The 17,158-nt window shown below is 35.2% G+C and overlaps 1 protein-coding gene across 1 annotated transcript; it reads right to left on the bottom strand.

The window, feature by feature from the left end:
• Positions 1-505: 505 nt before the first annotated feature.
• Positions 506-5,848, bottom strand: LOC115721156 (ATP-dependent zinc metalloprotease FTSH 10, mitochondrial). The gene is made up of 8 exons (XM_030650406.2): positions 5,536-5,848; positions 5,155-5,389; positions 4,992-5,063; positions 4,201-4,334; positions 2,928-3,407; positions 1,993-2,760; positions 1,418-1,645; positions 506-1,175 (listed from the first exon to the last, which is right to left on the bottom strand). The coding sequence occupies exons 1-8, from the start codon at positions 5,584-5,586 to the stop codon at positions 693-695; spliced, it is 2,451 nt and encodes an 816-aa protein (XP_030506266.1). The 5' UTR covers positions 5,587-5,848; the 3' UTR covers positions 506-692.
• Positions 5,849-17,158: the final 11,310 nt, after the last annotated feature.

Raw genomic sequence — 17,158 nt, 5'->3', positions numbered from 1 at the left:
AGACCAAAATTTAATGGGTTAATATTTTAAAATTGATAATTATTTAAATTTGTATAATACTCATTAATAAGAAATACTTTCCATATATATGTAAATGTGAATTAGATTAGATGGATTATTAGATTGAATCGTAATTGAATTAAAGATATTATGAAGACGCCTATTTAAAATATCATCTCCCATTATTTGTCCAAAAGAAATATCTTCAATTAGATATTACCACTTTTAAGAAAGAAATTCCACCATAAAAAGTACAGGGTGCTTTTACAGTACCCTAAAAATGATATCCTTCCGTGTTTTGGATTTTCAAATAATTTTAATCTTAATAACCCTACTAATAAAAATACATTTCCGTCCCTGACCGTGACCCATCATCCCATACATGCGTGAATTACGCGGTGACTGGAAAGAAAAAAACCAAACAAACTTGTTCGATGTTTTCTATTTCCTATGATGGAAAACAATCACAGTCGGTCATAACTTTTCAATAGAGTCGAGTACCACATTTTGCTATTTCAAAATATAATGGTGACACTAGGACAACAGAATCAAAGTATACAAATTTGTTCCTTACAGGAATATGTTAAAAACATTTGAAATTTATCAAAAATAAAAATAAGGAGCAGAATAATTAAAAAATCCGCAGAAAATTTTTTATTTCATGTACAATTCAAACATCCCTAAAAGTGATTTCAACTAGGGACAACCTGAGGTTCCAGGGGTGTAGACCCATCTTCTTCCTCAGCCCCATTAATCAATGGGATCTTCACCGACTTTTTATCTTCCTCTTCAAACCCTTGCTTGAATCTATCATAGTTTGTAATTTCACTAGATTTAAATGGCCGCTCACCCAGGACTTCAAGCAGGTCATTCTGGTGAAGTACTTCCTTTTCGAGCAACAATTCTGCAATTTGTGCCACTTGTTCTTTGTGTTCCTCTATTAGTTGGACCGTCTTTTCATATGCCTTTGCAACCCATTCTCGCACTTCAGTGTCGATAATTGCTGCCGTTTTGCTGCTATAAGGCTTGGTCATCTCAAATGAATCCTCTCTCTGAGGGAAGGATAGGAGACCGACCTTATCACTAAAACCATAGACTGCTACTTGGGCATAGGTCATCTTTGTTACCTTCTCCAAATCATTCTGTGCTCCGGTAGAGATTTTCCCCAATATAACCTACGTTCCAAAATCATCATCAGTATTATTAGGCTATAAATGGTTAAAAAGACACCAGAAAGTTTACATTTGCCAATTTACATACACTTCTTTTTGTTCACAATACATTCTCTTTTCCGTTCCCACTTTAATTGGCCAAGATGGGACGAAAAGTGTAAATTTGAGTTGAAGGTTTGGTATAAATCATTTAAACTAAGAACCTCGGTAAAATATGAGAAGAAATTAACGATTAGTCTAGCTACCTGTTCAGCAGCCCTACCACCAAGGGTCATGCAAGTCATGTCGAAAAGTTGCTCCTTAGTCATGAGAAGGTTCTCATTGGGAACATACTGGGCAAACCCGAGTGCAGCAGTGCCTCGAGGAACAATTGTAACTTTCAACAAGGGCTCAGCATATTCTAAGAACCAACCAGCAACAGCATGACCTGATTCATGGTAAGCAACAGTTCGTCGTTCATTCTTGCTTATAACCTGCATGTTGAAGTACGAATGTTAAAGATTCACAAACTAGTAGATAAATAGCCAGAGGACCACATAAAAGATTCACAATCTAACATACTCAACTAGAGCGAGAATCCTTCCTCCACACTTAAAAGTTTCATTCCCAAATAACCCAGAGCAACACAGGAAGTTTCTGCCTACCCAACCTCTTAGTGCATTCACCTAGTCTTAATACTTAATAGAAAGGATACAGTTCAGGGGAAAACATAGTCCTGAAAAACCATGATTTTGTATGTAACAAGAGGTTTCCAATACAAATGAGATTGAGAGGACACCATGCATCGTATTATTATGGAAGGAGGAAAAAAATTTTATACCTTGTTCTTCTTCTCCAAACCACCAATGATCCTATCAATAGCTGACTCAAAATGATCCATAGTAACTTGACCACTCTCGTTTCTTGCAGCAATAAGAGCAGCTTCATTACAAACATTTGCAATGTCTGCTCCAGCAAACCCAGGAGTGAGAGCTGCAAGCCTTTGAGAGAAATATGATGGCTCGTGATCAAGTTTGATCTTTTTTAAATAGATCTGGAAAATCTGATCACGACCCTTGATGTCAGGTTTGTCAATGGTAATTTGGCGATCAAATCTACCAGGTCTCAAGAGAGCTTTGTCTAAAATATCAGGCCTATTGGTTCCAGCAAGGACAACAACTCCAGAGGTTGTTCCAAAGCCATCCATTTCTACCAGCAATTGATTTAGAGTACTTTCACGCTCATCATTGGATCCTGAGAAGCCTCCCCGTCCCCTTGCTCGGCCAATTGCATCTATCTCATCAATAAATACTATACTTGGAGCACACTGCCTTGCTTCCTGAAATAAGTTCCTCACCCTGGATGGCCCAACCCCAACAAACATCTCCATAAAATCAGAACCAGCAATTGAAAGAAAGGGTACACCCGATTCTCCTGCAGTAGCTTTAGCTAGAAGGGTCTTTCCTGTTCCTGGAGGACCAACCAACAGTGCTCCTTTAGGAATTTTGGCTCCCAATTCCTCATATTTCTTAGGATTTTTGAGGAAGTGCACAAACTCCATTATTTCTTGCTTTGCCTCATCACAACCAGCAACATCTTTGAAATAGACCTGGAACAACAATATACAGTTAATAAGTTACATAAGTAATCCATGCAATAGACTAGTAGACTGCATAAACAGCATTAGTCATACCAAAAAGGCGAAAAAAAATATATAAAGAAGGATGCAGCAACAAAATTCAATTCTACAATTTGATTAGGAAACAGAAGGCTAACCTTATTTTTTGCATTTTTATCAACTTTTGTGACATGGGCTTTCCCTATATTGAATATTCCACGAGCACCCTTACCCCCACCTCCACCAACACCTAGCCCACCTTGCATTCTCCGCCCCATGTAGAGGAGGGAACCCAAAAGCAATAGTGTCGGTGCAAATCTTAACAACTCTTGGTACCATACCATTTCAGAGACATATGTTACAGGAACAAAATCGTGAGTGTCTATTCCCATTGCTTCCTGAGCTTCCTCCAACTTCTCCTCAAAAGATTCAACACTTCCAATGTTGAAATAATATTTGTACTGACCGCGACTTCCACGAGCAGGCGTACCATTAATTGGTCCTTGGACAACATCTTCACTAGCTGGATCGCGTGGTGAGTTCCTTACATATACTTTTGCAACTGATTTGTTAGAAACAACTATACGATCCACTAAACCTGGTTCCAGAAGCTTGTTCTTAAACTCTTGGAAACTAATCTGGATAAGTTAATAAAAAATATATCAAACAAATGAGAAGTGAACAAATAGACATCAACATCAACTTGAAAACAAAATTACAGCAAAAACAAAAAAAAATATGCCTCATATCAATTGCATCCATAACAAATAATACATGTACAAGTATTGATGAGCCTCAAATGAAAAAGATCAACCATGCTGAAACCTTAAATAAGATGCGACAAGAGATGGGATTAAGTTTCAAATGCAAGTATCAGCCATACAAAGAAATGCCTGGGAACCACATTCTGGCGAATCAAGCATCCACAGGGTCATATCTAGCAAGGGTTGCAAGGTATTTTAGAAGAATATTAAACTCGAGATGAAGCTTCAACTAGGTGAAAGCCACACTTCTTTCACTCATCAAAAGCATCAACTATCTGACTTGCTATTATAATCACCAATTTAAAAACTGGGTTCAACTCCATCACAGTAAATATCAGAGCTTCAAAACTGGGTTCCACTCCATCACAGTAAATATCAGAGGAATCTCCTCAAAAAGATTGAGCATTAACTCTTTTAAAAACTAAAACAAAAACTTGATAGAGTAAAAAACTCATACGATGCCAAAGTTAGATTTCCCTACCCGACATATTTTAGAAGCACAACACATATAATCTTAATAGACAAGATAAAGAAGGCCACTAACAATTTTTATAGCATGGCAATGAAACAGTTACTAAAAGTCTAGAACAACCCCTCTACCACAAATCAAGAGATAAAAAAGCAATCAAAGTTCAATGAAAATAAAGTAACAAAAAATAATACATACCTGTTGTTGTTCACGGGGACCAAAATTAAATGAGGAAAGGAATAATCCAATCACTAACAAAGGAGTTATTAAATTTTGGAACTGCTTCATAAAAGCTTCCTGAAAACTTCCACGATCATCGGTATTGGATTCATCTGGAATGAAAAACAAAGTGATTAGAGGCAGATATGCAAGTGGTACCCAGTACAAATTAACCAAAATCCACCACTTTATGCTATTGCTATATAATATGGAAGGAAGCACACCATTGAGGATCAAAATAAATGTTTATGCAGATGAAAGTAACCTTGAACCAAAAATTACCAGGAAAAAAAAAAAGCCTAATCCCTGGTCAAGGCTAAAAACTTATAATACAGAGGGGAAAAATAAGCTTTGCTAATAAATTAAATAAATAGACACCATCTTTATTTCTTATGAATTAACTAAGAAACTAAGGTTAAAAAAACATTCAGGACCGGCAACAAGATAATTTCATCTATACTCTATAGAATGACCTATCTTTATGTAGGAGAAACATCCGCGACCCATAATTTACATAGAGATAGATTGAAGGAAAGTTTCCAGTTATGATGATCACAAATCTAATCCTAAGATTAATGAGCCCTCTAACTCAGACTAATTTTACAACTATCAAATACAACAAAAGCATCACATCTTCAATAACAGAGCTAAATATTATTGTCAAACAAACAGCAGCAGCAAATAATGATAATTAACTACATTCTAATCCAAACACGAAAAGGGTATAGACGTATTATCTAATCTGAGCAGTAAAAAATAGATTTGTCAACCTTTGGACTCAGATTTCTGTTCTTCCCCTTTAGGAATTTCCTTCTTTTCCTTGGGATAGAAGTTCTCATAGTCTGCCAACAAAATGAAACCTTCTTTAGTTTACTGAAAACCCACAGAAATAATAAGTATAACCAAAACATTAGGGGGAAATTAAAAGCTCACTCTTTTTCTTTGGGGCTTCGCTGGAGAATAGTCTACGAAATTCAGGGTTGCCGAGAATGTAACGAAAATCTGAAGCAGAAACCTTTCGAGCTCCAATAGAAGTAACATAGCTTCTCAGAAACCCTAAAGCCCCATCTACGGGACCGCCACCCTGATACGTATCAACACCCGCAACTGACAAAAAACCTTCGTTTTCGTTCAAGGTCGCTGGCCTTCGACCTCCATACAACAAATTCTACCAAACCCAATACATAAATCGACAGAAAAAAAAAATTACAAACCCCACCAAATAAAAATTTAACAAAAAAATAGAATAAATCAGAAACAAAAGAAACCTCGTGGCCATGTAGAAAAAACCCTTAAACGAATCAGAAAACTTACTCTTGAACGGGAAGATCGTGAGAAAGAGCGTCCAATCCTGGAAAATATCATCGCTTGGAGTGTCCCAGAGAATCAAAATGGGAACGATTGTAATCAGGAAAGAGATAAATAAGTACTGAAAAATCGGTAAAAGATAGAGAAATCAAAAGTAATTTAGGTGATTTAACAAACACATTATTTGCGAATTTGGAATGGTTCGGATGAATTAAGATTTTTTAAGCCGGGAAGGGTATGAATCTCCCTCACACCCTCAGATATATGGGCTTCGCTTCTTTTCTTTATTTTATTTTTTATTTTTTTAAAAAAAATATAATGTCAGAACATTAGTTTTTATTTATTTATTTATTTATTATTATTATTATTAGAGTTAATATTGTTTTATTTAGCTGTGTCTGTGTGAAAATAATTGGTATATTAAGTAGATTTAATTTTTTTCCCTTTTACAAAGTTTGGGGGAATTTTGAGGTGACAAAATAGGATACGTGGTTTTTGTTGTGATTACTTGGCAAACAAGATTCAACACTCACACATCGCCTCATTGAATTCAATTCAATACATGAGAATTATATGAGTTTTGGAGTCTCAAAGTTTAAGATATTTTTTTTTTCTTTTTTGAAATCAAGGTTTAGGATGTTTAAATGTTAAACAGTCGGTAATGCTCCTTTCTTAACATTATTTCATTTTACTTTTTATCTTTTTTCTTTAGCACAATAATATAATAATATAATATAGAAGAATGTATAATCTTATCATGTTGTTGTCAAATAAATGTTATTCATATGTACATTTTGATTTTATGATTATAATAAAGTAAATCACTCCTCCATATTGGTATTAGAAATATTAAGTTGTTACTATAATCAACATTAAAATATATTTAAATAATAAAAAGTACATTATGTATTTTAACTAGTTATAAAAAAAAAAAAAAAAAAACAATGTATCCTTCCCATCAACAGCTACCATTGGTTAGGTTTATCAAACATGGTCTTCTAATGATTTAAAATTAACACATTTGAAAAATAAATAGAAATGAAAATTGTTTATCTTTTCTATCTCATATTTTTCTCCACTGAAACCTTTCATTTGAGAATCTTACATGGCATAATTTGGAAGAACAAAAGAGCTAGAGTACGGTTAGTAGAGCTTTTAAAGTTAATATTACGAAATCAAGAGAGGAATGAAAAGATGAAATTGTGTAGTTGAATTGAATGAATACAAAGTAATACAGAGGGATTATATACAATGCTCAACAAGAGCAGAAAACGGAAATAACAGAAAGGGGGAAAAGACAAAGGTGCCCCTGACACATAACAAACTAATTAACACAAATAACCAAACACTAACAGAAATAACTACCCGAACAGTTAAGCTAAGAAAGTGAATTTCGTGTTACCCCCCCCTCAAGGTGGACTGTACAGATTGTAAACAGCCATCTTGTTAATGTGAGTGGAGAGAGTAGAAGCTGGGAGAGGTTTCGTGAAAGCATCGGCGAGTTGAAGATTGCTAGAAACAGAGACAAGGCGAACAGCAGATTGGTTGATCTTGTCACGCACAAAATGGCAATCCAACTCGATGTGTTTGGTACGTTCGTGAAAAGTAGGATTATTTGCAATATGTATGGCAGAATGATTGTCACAATAAATGAAGGCAGGGGCATGTTGTGGGATTTGTAAATCTTTGAGAAGATATTGCAGCCAAGTGATTTCACTTGTGGTGGCAGCGAGGGCACGATACTCAGCCTCGGCAGAATTACGGGATATGGTTGGTTGCTTTTTAGTTTTCCATGAAATGAGGCAATCACCCAAGAAAATGCAAAAACCGGTTGTAGAACGTCTCGTGATTGGGCAAGATGCCCAATCTGAATCCGAGAAGCCTCTGAGATTGAAAGATGAATTTGCAGAATAAAGGATTCCTTGTCCTGGGCTGCCTTTGAGATATCGGATGAGATGATGAAGTGCTTGGAGATGAGGAGTCCGAGGTGAGGCCATAAACTGACTCAAGACATTGACTGCGTATGTGATGTCTGGACGTGATAAAGTCAAATATAAAAGCTTTCCTATGAGCTGTCTGTAGCTGGAAGGATTGGTGAGAACTTCTCCCTGTTGATCATCAAGTTTCTGTCGAGGGTCCATAGGAGCTTTGGCTGGTTTGCTGCCAATATAACCAGTTTCTTCAAGTAGTTGCATGGTATATTTCCTTTGAGAAAGGAAAAGGCTATCTTTAGTTCGAGCAATCTCGAAACCGAGAAAATATTTGAGGTTGCCAAGAGTTTTGAGCTTGAATTGGTTATGTAGAGACTCTTGAAGTTGTTGGAGATTGCTAAGATTAGGACCAGTCAGGACTATATCATCGACATACACGAGCAGGGCAATGAAATTGTCATCCCGTCCTCTAGTAAAGAGAGTATAATCAGCTTGGGATTGTGAAAAACCTTCGTGAATGAGGGCATCAGTAAGCTTTTTGTACCATTGTCGGGATGATTGTCGTAGGCCGTATATAGACTTTTGTAATTTGCAAACTAGAGTAGAACCTGCAGGGGCAGAAGTAGATGCAGTTAGTCCAGGAGGTAAATGCATGTAAACCTCTTCATTGAGGTCACCGTTAAGGAATGCGTTGTTGACGTCGATTTGTAGCATGTGCCATTTTTTGATAGTGGAAATGGCAAGAAGTAACTTGAATGTAACCATTTTGGCTACGGGGGAGAAAGTATCAAAAAAATCGAGGCCTTCTTGTTGGGTGTATCCTTGAGCAACAAGACGGGCCTTGAATCGTTCGACCGAACCATCACTATTCAGTTTGATTTTATAGACCCAGCGACATCCAATAGCTCTTTTATTAGGGGGTAGAGGCACAACGATCCAAGTGTTATTGTTGCGTAAAGCATGGAGCTCATTATTCATAGCATCGAGCCAATGTTTAAATTGGATAGCTTGTTGGTATGTCTGAGGTTCTTTGAGTGAAGTGACTGTAAGAATAAAAGCCTTATAAGATTCAGATAATTTGTAATATGACATGTATTTATCAAGAGAGTGTGGTGTAGAATGATTGTCTTGCAGGACTGAATAACACTCAAAATCCCGTAAATAGGCAGGGGCTCTTGTTGGTCTGCTTGTTCTGCGAGGTGGAACTTCTGAAGTTGTAGGAATGGCTGCTGGTGCATTGGTTGCAGAGGAGGCTGCTGGTGCATTGGTTGCAGAGGAGGCTGCTGGTGTATTTGTTGTAGATGCATCGACTGGAGTGTTGGATACAACAGTTGGGCTTTGCATCTGAGTGTTGTTATTAGTGCTATGATCCTGTACAGGTAAGTTATTGCTAGATATAGCAGTAGTGTCAATAGGATAATCAGCAATTGGAGTATCATCAATACTAGTGGATGGCAAAACAGTAGTGGTAAAAGGATCTATGTGACCAGTTTCATCATTTAGTTTATGAAAGGGAAATATGTGTTCATGAAATACCACATTTCGAGAGATGAAAACTTGTTTATTGTTGATGTCATAGAGTCGATATCCCTTCACACCTTGAGGATAGCCTAGAAAAACACAAACTCTTGCTCTAGAGGCAAATTTATTTCTATGAGCAGTGAGGGTGGATGCAAATGCAAGACAACCGAATGTTTTCAAATCAGTGTAATCAGGTTGCTTGTGAAATAATAACTCATATGGTGTCATATTATTCAAATTTGGAGTTGGTATGCGGTTTATAAGAAATGCAGCAGTCATGACACATTCGGACCAAAATTTCAGTGGTGTGTGTGCTTGGAAACAAAGGGCACGAGCAACATTTAGTAAATGTTGGTGTTTCCTTTCAGCGATGGCATTTTGTTCAGGTGTCTCCACACAAGTAAAATCATGCAAAATGCCATATTTGAGAAAGAGATCTTTAAAGACAAGCTCGGGGGCATTATCAGATCTGAATTTTTTGATTTTGCAATTAAATTGGGTTTCAGCATATGTCAGAAATTGAGGGATCACGGTATTCACATCAGATTTCTGTTTCAATAAGTATATCCAAGTGAATCGCGAGTGGTCATCAACTATGGTAAGAAAAAACTTAAAACCCGAGTGAGATGGTACATGGTAAGGACCCCATACATCACAATGAATCAAATCAAAGATTTTATCAGCAAAAGTAGGTTTATTTTTGAAGGGAAGTTTCCTTAGTTTTGCCATAGGACAAACATAACAAGGATTGTCTTTATGTAAATTGGAAGTATTACAATTAAGTTTTCCATCCAAAAGTTTCAAGTGCTTGTTAGAGGGATGTCCAAGCCTTGAATGCCAAGTATGAGCAGAAACACTAAGAATCGGGTTGTCATGAGGTGTGTAGTCCAAGATATAGAGACCATTCTTGGAATCACCTCTGCCAATCCTCCTCTTGTTGGTTTTGTCCTGTATCACAAAGTCATCAGTGGAAAAATGAACATGTAGGTTGCTGTCATGAGTTAGGCAACTTACTGAGATGATGTTATATCTGAATGAGGGGACATAAAGCACATTGTGCAAGCTTAATTCATTAGAAATAGCAATAGTACCACTTTGACTAACAACAATGCTTTCATTGTTAGGAAGCAATAATCTGGTAGGATGTGAGTTACATATACACTGAAAAAAATTCTTGTTATAGCATATGTGCCTAGTGGCACCAGAGTCCAAGATCCAAGAATCAACAAAAGGGAAATCAGATATGCTTGAAAGAATGATACCTGCACTACCTGAATTGTTTGTTGTTTCTGAATTTACCACATTCGTTTGTTGAACAGCCAGCAAATTCAGCAGCTGCTGATACTGTGCAGCATTGAGTTGAGGCAATAAGACTTGTCCTTCATGATTGGTATTCGAATCGTTGCTGGTTTGAACTTGATTGGCAGATGCAGAACCTTCCTTTCCTTTGTCATTCTTGTGATATCCTGGAGGATATCCATGAATTTTGTAACATTTCTCGATTGTGTGCCCAAGAATGTTACAATGAGTGCAGAAGGGTCGGTTTCTTTTGGGAGGATGTGACTTGTTTCCCTGAGAATTAGGCTTATTGTTGGTGCCTTTGTCTCCTTGAAAAGCAAATGCTACACCAAGATTAGGTTCAGCAGTAGCATTAGAATTTCCTTTCTGGTTTTCTTCTTGTGTAACAAGATGAAAAACCCTGTTTACTTCAGGTAAAGGATCCATTATTAGTATATTGCTTCGAACTTGAGAGAAAGAATCCGATAGCCCCATTAGAAAGGACATTATGTACTCTATGTGGTAGTGTTCTTGAATTTTTTTAACACCACCACAAGTGCATCCATTACAAACACAATTGGGTCTATAATGTGAAAGTTGTTCCCAAACGGTCTTAAGTCTAGTGAAATACATACTGACCGATTGGCTATCTTGTTTGAGATTCATCAAATTCTTCCTCAAATTGTATATGTGAGGACCATTTTTCTGATGGAATCTCACTTTCAGATCTTCCCAAATAGCAGCAGCTGACTCGTCATATAAAAGACTAGAAGAGATGTCTTTAGAAACAGAGTTTAGGATCCAAGAAATGACAATGTTGTTGTTTCTATACCAAGCATTATACATGACAGAATTAGATGGAAGGGGTTTAGGAATTGTACCATTCAAGAATCCAATCTTGTTTTTAACCGATATGGCCAGTTGCATGGCACGACTCCAAGACATGTAATTGTCTTGCCCAGTTAAAGGTTGGGATACAAGAATGTTACCTGGGTTATCTCCATGGTGTAAATAGTAAGGATTTGAAGGATCTTCAAGAGGATTCCTTTGCTGGTTGTGATTGGTCTGCATCATAGGAGTAATTCCTTCCTCAACAGTAGCATATCCTCCATTATCATCGGTCTCTTGTCCTTCGGCTTGGTTGTCAGTTTCCATGGATGTAACAAAGAAAAATCAGGGAGAGAAAGACACTGATCGAAAAAGAAAGAAGAAGAAAGTTCAGAACAGAACTTCAGGAACGAAAGATCAGTCTTCACTGGAAAGGAAAACACAGTGAAGAAGATGAAGATGAGATCAAGATCGAGGGGAAGCTTCTCTTCCCCGCTCTGATACCATATTACGAAATCAAGAGAGAAATGAAAAGTTGAAATTGTGTAATTGAATTGAATGAATACAAAGTAAAACAGAGGGTTTATATACAATGCTCAACAAGAGCAGAAAACGGAAATAACAGAAAAGGGGAAAAGACAAAGGTGCCCCTGACACATAACAAACTAATTAACACAAATAACCAAACACTAACAGAAATAACTACCCGAACAGTTAAGCTAAGAAAGTGAATTTCGTGTTAGTTAACTCATAAATAATAATAAATTTAAAAATAAAAATGTAAAATTCACTCCTCCAACTAAGTGGATTTATCTTAAATACATGTTTGGCTATTTTATAAATTAAATTAAAGATTTAGTGTTAATCTTTGAAACTACTCTCCAAACATTATAAAGATTCTGTTCCAAGTGTGGTATGGGATGATATTGTAAGAAGTAAGAACTAATTAGAAATACAAATAGTTCTATTTATTGTCTCAATTTATTTCTTGTTGTCAATGATATTTTACCCTTTGAGATATTACAAATTTGTTATTTGTGCTGTCATTTTAAATCTTTGATTTAATTTATAAAATAGCCAAACATGTATTTAAGATAAATTGATTTGGTTGGAAGAAATTCTGTGTTATTACTAGGAAAGAGTCTTCAATAAAAGAAATGGTATTTTTAAAAAGTAAAAGAATATGAGCCATAAGCAATAGGGCACAGTAGTCCACAGAATAATGGGCCTAAGAGGATTGGACTTTAATTAAGTGCTGAAAGAAATACCTTGTAGCTAACAAAAAAAGAAAAGGCATAATTAAATAGAAGTGAAAATTAGATGAAATATGGAATTTGATACTAAAGTTACAAAAATGTGTCATTTATAAGTTTTTTACTCTTTTATGGTATTTTTTTATATTTAAGATTTTTTGTGGTATTTAATATGCCATGTTTTTGTAAATCTATTAACTAAACTCATATTTTATTATTTTTGTTTCTAGACCAATTAGTTTTATCTTGTTTTTTTTTTTTGGTTTATTTTGCATTTGCACTTTAAGGTTTTTAATTCTCTATCTTTATCGTCTACTTTAATATTTTTAGTGGATTTTATGTTTATTTGGGGTATTATTTAAGGGAAAGTAGAAATTACACATTATATAGGAAAATAAAGTTTACTTTTTTATGACATAAATAAATAATATTATGGGGTTATAAGTTTTTTTATTTTTTTACATTTATATGAGATTTTTATGTCATATATTTTGTAAAAATAGATAGAAATCTCATATTTATAAAATAATAATAAGTTTCCTAGAAAAGTCACAGGCGCCGAAAAAATCATCGAGAAAGTTGTCGCCACCGAAAAAGTCACCGGAAAAGTTACGCCGGAAAAATCTCCGTCGCCAAAAAAGTCACTGTCGTTGGAAAAATTCATTGGAAAAGTCACCAGAAATATATGTCTCTCATATAAATAAAAATAGAACTAATTTTATTACATAATGAATAAAAATAAATAGCACAAAATAACTCAACCCGGTTATAATTGAAATGAGTAATTGGCGGTAAAACCCCCTCAACTCTTAATTCACTTGCAAATAACCATACAACCTTATATTTTGGTGGGAAAACCCTCCAAAGTGTTAAACTGTTAGCAAATTTAAGGTGACATCCATTTATCTCAGTTGACTGCTGACATAGACTGCCTACGTGTACATCATGTGCACATGGCATATTTATATTGGTCCACTTAATATAATTATTTAAAAATTATAAAAAATAATTCAAAAATTAAAAGAATAATCTAAATTTATAAAATTATTAATAAACAAAAAAAATATTTTTTTCTTTGATTTTTTATTTTCCCCTACTTTCTCTCTTCCTCTCAATGATTTGTCTCCTACCCTCTCTCCTCAAGTCTCTTTCTTCCTTCCCATATCTAAGAAGATCCTAACATTACACTTCTATTACTCAGACGGTGGTAGTTCATGCGAGATGGGAAAAATAAAATAGTGCCTATTATTGTGTCCATATGTGGGCGAGAGGAATGAAAGAGAGCAAGAGAGATGAGGGGTGCTATGCGAATGGCTGGGCATGATGGCATTTCAGGCGAGGGAAAGTGGTGGAGATCTAGAGAGCTAAACGGAGTTAAATGGGTATCGTGGCTCAGGCGAGATGGGGTGGTGGAGGTGACGCTCGTCGGGAAGTGGGTCAAGCGAGATGGAATGGGTAGGGATGGAGTTTTGGACGAAAAAAAAGGAACAAAAGGTGGCTGGAATCTGGGCAAAACTGAGGTCGATTGGGGCAGCTATGGAGGTTGAGTGTGGATTTCTTTGGATGTCTCTTTTTATTTGATTTGGTTTTTGTCTTCTTGAGATTAAATATTTTGTTTTGGGTAAAATATTATGTATGGTTAGAATCAAATTTAGAATTTTTTATTTGGATTATTTTGATTTTGTTATGTATTATTGGATTTTGTTCTGGGTTTTTGGATTTTATATAAACATGGTGGTGCATAAGAAACTCAAATCTAGAAAAAGGAAGCTCAAATTTATCGATGTTGATGTTTGTGTTTTAGATTTGTGATATTTGGGTTTGATCTTTGTGAAAAGTTTAGATTTTTTGTTTATGTATATGATTCAGATGGGTGGTGGATAGTGGTTTTAATGGTGATTGGTGATGGGATAGTATGAAGAAGATGAAGAATGAAGTAATATAAAAATTGAAAAAAAAAATTATGAATGAAGAACACGAAAAAAAAAGAAAAGAAAAAATAAATTATTTTTTTATTTTTCATTAATTGGAAATTCTTTTTTATAATTTTTAAATAATTATATTAAGTGGACCAATATAAATAAGCCATGTATACATGATGTACACGTAAACAGTCCATGTCAGCAGTTAACTGAGATAAATGGATGGCACCTTAAATTTGCTAACGGTATAGCACTGGAGGGTTTTCCCACCAAAATATAAGGTTGGATGGTTATTTGTAAGTGAACTAAGAGTTGAAGGGGTTTTGCCGCCAATTACTCTAATTGAAATATAATCGGTTCTGTAACATAATGAATGAAAACAAATAACACAAAATAACTTAAACCGGTTATAATTAAAATATAACTTGTTCTACAACAGTGTTGTAATGAATAAAATTAAATAACACGAAATAACTCAAACCGATTATAATTAAAATAGAACCGGTTATATAACATGATGAATGAGTAATTTCTGGGCAAATATGGTATGTATGTAATTAGTTGGTGGGTTGGAGTATGTTGAATGGATGTTTTTGTTTGAGTTATTTTATTTAATTGATTTTTGAGTGTGAGTTTTTATCGTAGTTGCTTTACGGAACCAGTTTTTTTGTCTCAAATTTTTAACTAGTTGATAAATGTAACCAGTTTCTTTATATTATATTTGAGTTATTGTATTCTTTGTGTTTATTTATTTTGTTATGGAATCGATTCTTTTCATATTTATGCCTCAATATTTTTTAGAATTGATCCCTATTTTTTTAAAAAAATATAATCGATTTTATGAGGTATTATGTGTTATGAGATATTTTGTTGTGGAACTAGTTTTGTTTATAATTTACGTTTCAGTGTTTTAGGAACTGATTTCCTCTTTATTTTTTATTGTAATCGGTTTGAGTTATTGCATGTTATTTATTTGTATTCATTATGTTATATAACCGGTTTGAGTTATTTCGTGTTATTTATTTTTATTCATTATAACACTGTTATAAAACTGATTCTATTTTAATTATAACTGCTTTGAGTTATTTTGTGTTATTTACTATATTTCAATCATAACCAGTTTGAGTTATTTATTTTTATTCATTATGTGATAGTTTCAGTTCTATTTTTAGTTATATCTGAGACATCTACTTCTGGTGACTTTTCCAGTGACTTTTCTGGCGATAGTGATTTTTCCGGCGACGGTGACTTTTTTGGCACCGGTGACTTTTCCGACACCGGTGACTTTTTTCGACAGAACTTATTATTACAAGCTTTATTAAATTTATTTATTATTTTTTCCCATATTTTAAGCTTTAATTTATTTTTTAATCCCATATTTTTTGCATTATTTATTTATACTACAAAAAAGTAAACTATACTCTCAATTCTCACATTTATGAAAATTCTCCTAAGGAAAATGATAGTAAATTGCCCCAAATTATAGGACTATGTTAGTAAATGTCTTCATTTCAAAACTTGTAGCAAAATGTCCCTTTTAGATTATTTATTATTTATATTATCTTTTGCCACATAAAAAATCAATAAAATCAACTAAAATGACAAGCAGCAGCTCGCTATCAAAGTGATCTTGGCTCCCTCCTCGGCGAGGCATCCCTATGAGATACGACTTACCGTATATCTTTAATTATGCGCTCATCTCGGTCCAATAAAGGCAGTATATTCATAGTTGTGTAAAAACCTCATTTATTTGGCTTGATTTGTAGTCAAATCCATAATTTTAGGGATATAACTGTAAATGTATTTCGGTCAACTTTATAATTAACTGCCACTATGCAATTATAAATAGTGGCAGATATGATCAAAAGGGGGAGGCCCTGAAAAAACATACTCAGAAATCTGAATAAGATTGACTCGTGGACTATGCAAAATTTTAACTGCAAAACCACGTAAAAAACCCAGTGTTCTTATTTTATTTTTCTATAACTTTTATTATTTCTGTGTTGAATCATAATCGTGAGGCACAAATTTGGTTAGCAAAAATCTGCGTTAATAGTTTGGTACTTTCATTGAGAGCCTATGTGAAAAAGCTCAGAAAAAAGCCTCTTGACATAAAAGTGATGGATGACACCACCGGTAATAGTCCTCAAGAAGGAATCAATCATCGTCCCGAAAAAGAACCATTGAGTCCTCAGGGATCTGCTGAATCATCACATGAATAGAATGCAAGCTCCAGGAAGACCCAGTATTGGGGCCCTTGGTTCGACGGACCTTGGAAGAGCAACAATCGGTCATTCCCTAGTCAGGTTGATGAGGATGGCGCTTACAACCCAACCAGATACATATCGATCGTGGAATTAGAAAATCGCCATCTTAGGCATCGATTGGAGGAAGTAAACTGGAGTAATGCCAAGTTGGAGCGTGAAATAATTGTCGCAAAGGCAACGCTGGGAGATTGTACGCAAAAACAACCCGACCTTGAGAAAAGAGATTTACGAGGAAAACCTCGTGGCTCACAAGCCAAGAGGTAGGAGATGACCCAGGGGTATGCTCAGAGCTCTCAGGAGGTGAAACCTGAGGAAACTGAGAAAAGACTAGGGGTACAGCCTGGGATACGTGGGACATCAGACGAAAATTGCCAACCCACTATTTAGTCTCATAAGAATGAAACTCGTGCAAACCCTCGTAAGAAGAAAAAAGTGAGTTAGACCTTGAGAGGAAGGGCAGGGTTCGGCCACAATCATGACAAGAGTGATCTACAAGAGCATCTGAACCTAAAAAAGCATGACCTCCGTTGATTCAAGACAAAAGAATTCATTCCATTTGCGAATGAGCAGGTTAGAGAATAAGTCCAGAGTACATCAAATCACGAAACCCAGGAGACAACTGGGGCACG

Source organism: Cannabis sativa, chromosome 2 (genome assembly GCF_029168945.1).
Source record: "Cannabis sativa cultivar Pink pepper isolate KNU-18-1 chromosome 2, ASM2916894v1, whole genome shotgun sequence".
In the NCBI taxonomy this organism is placed as follows: Eukaryota; Viridiplantae; Streptophyta; class Magnoliopsida; order Rosales; family Cannabaceae; genus Cannabis; species Cannabis sativa.
Note: the sequence above shows the minus strand (reverse complement) of the source record. Positions and strands in the feature narration are given on the sequence as shown.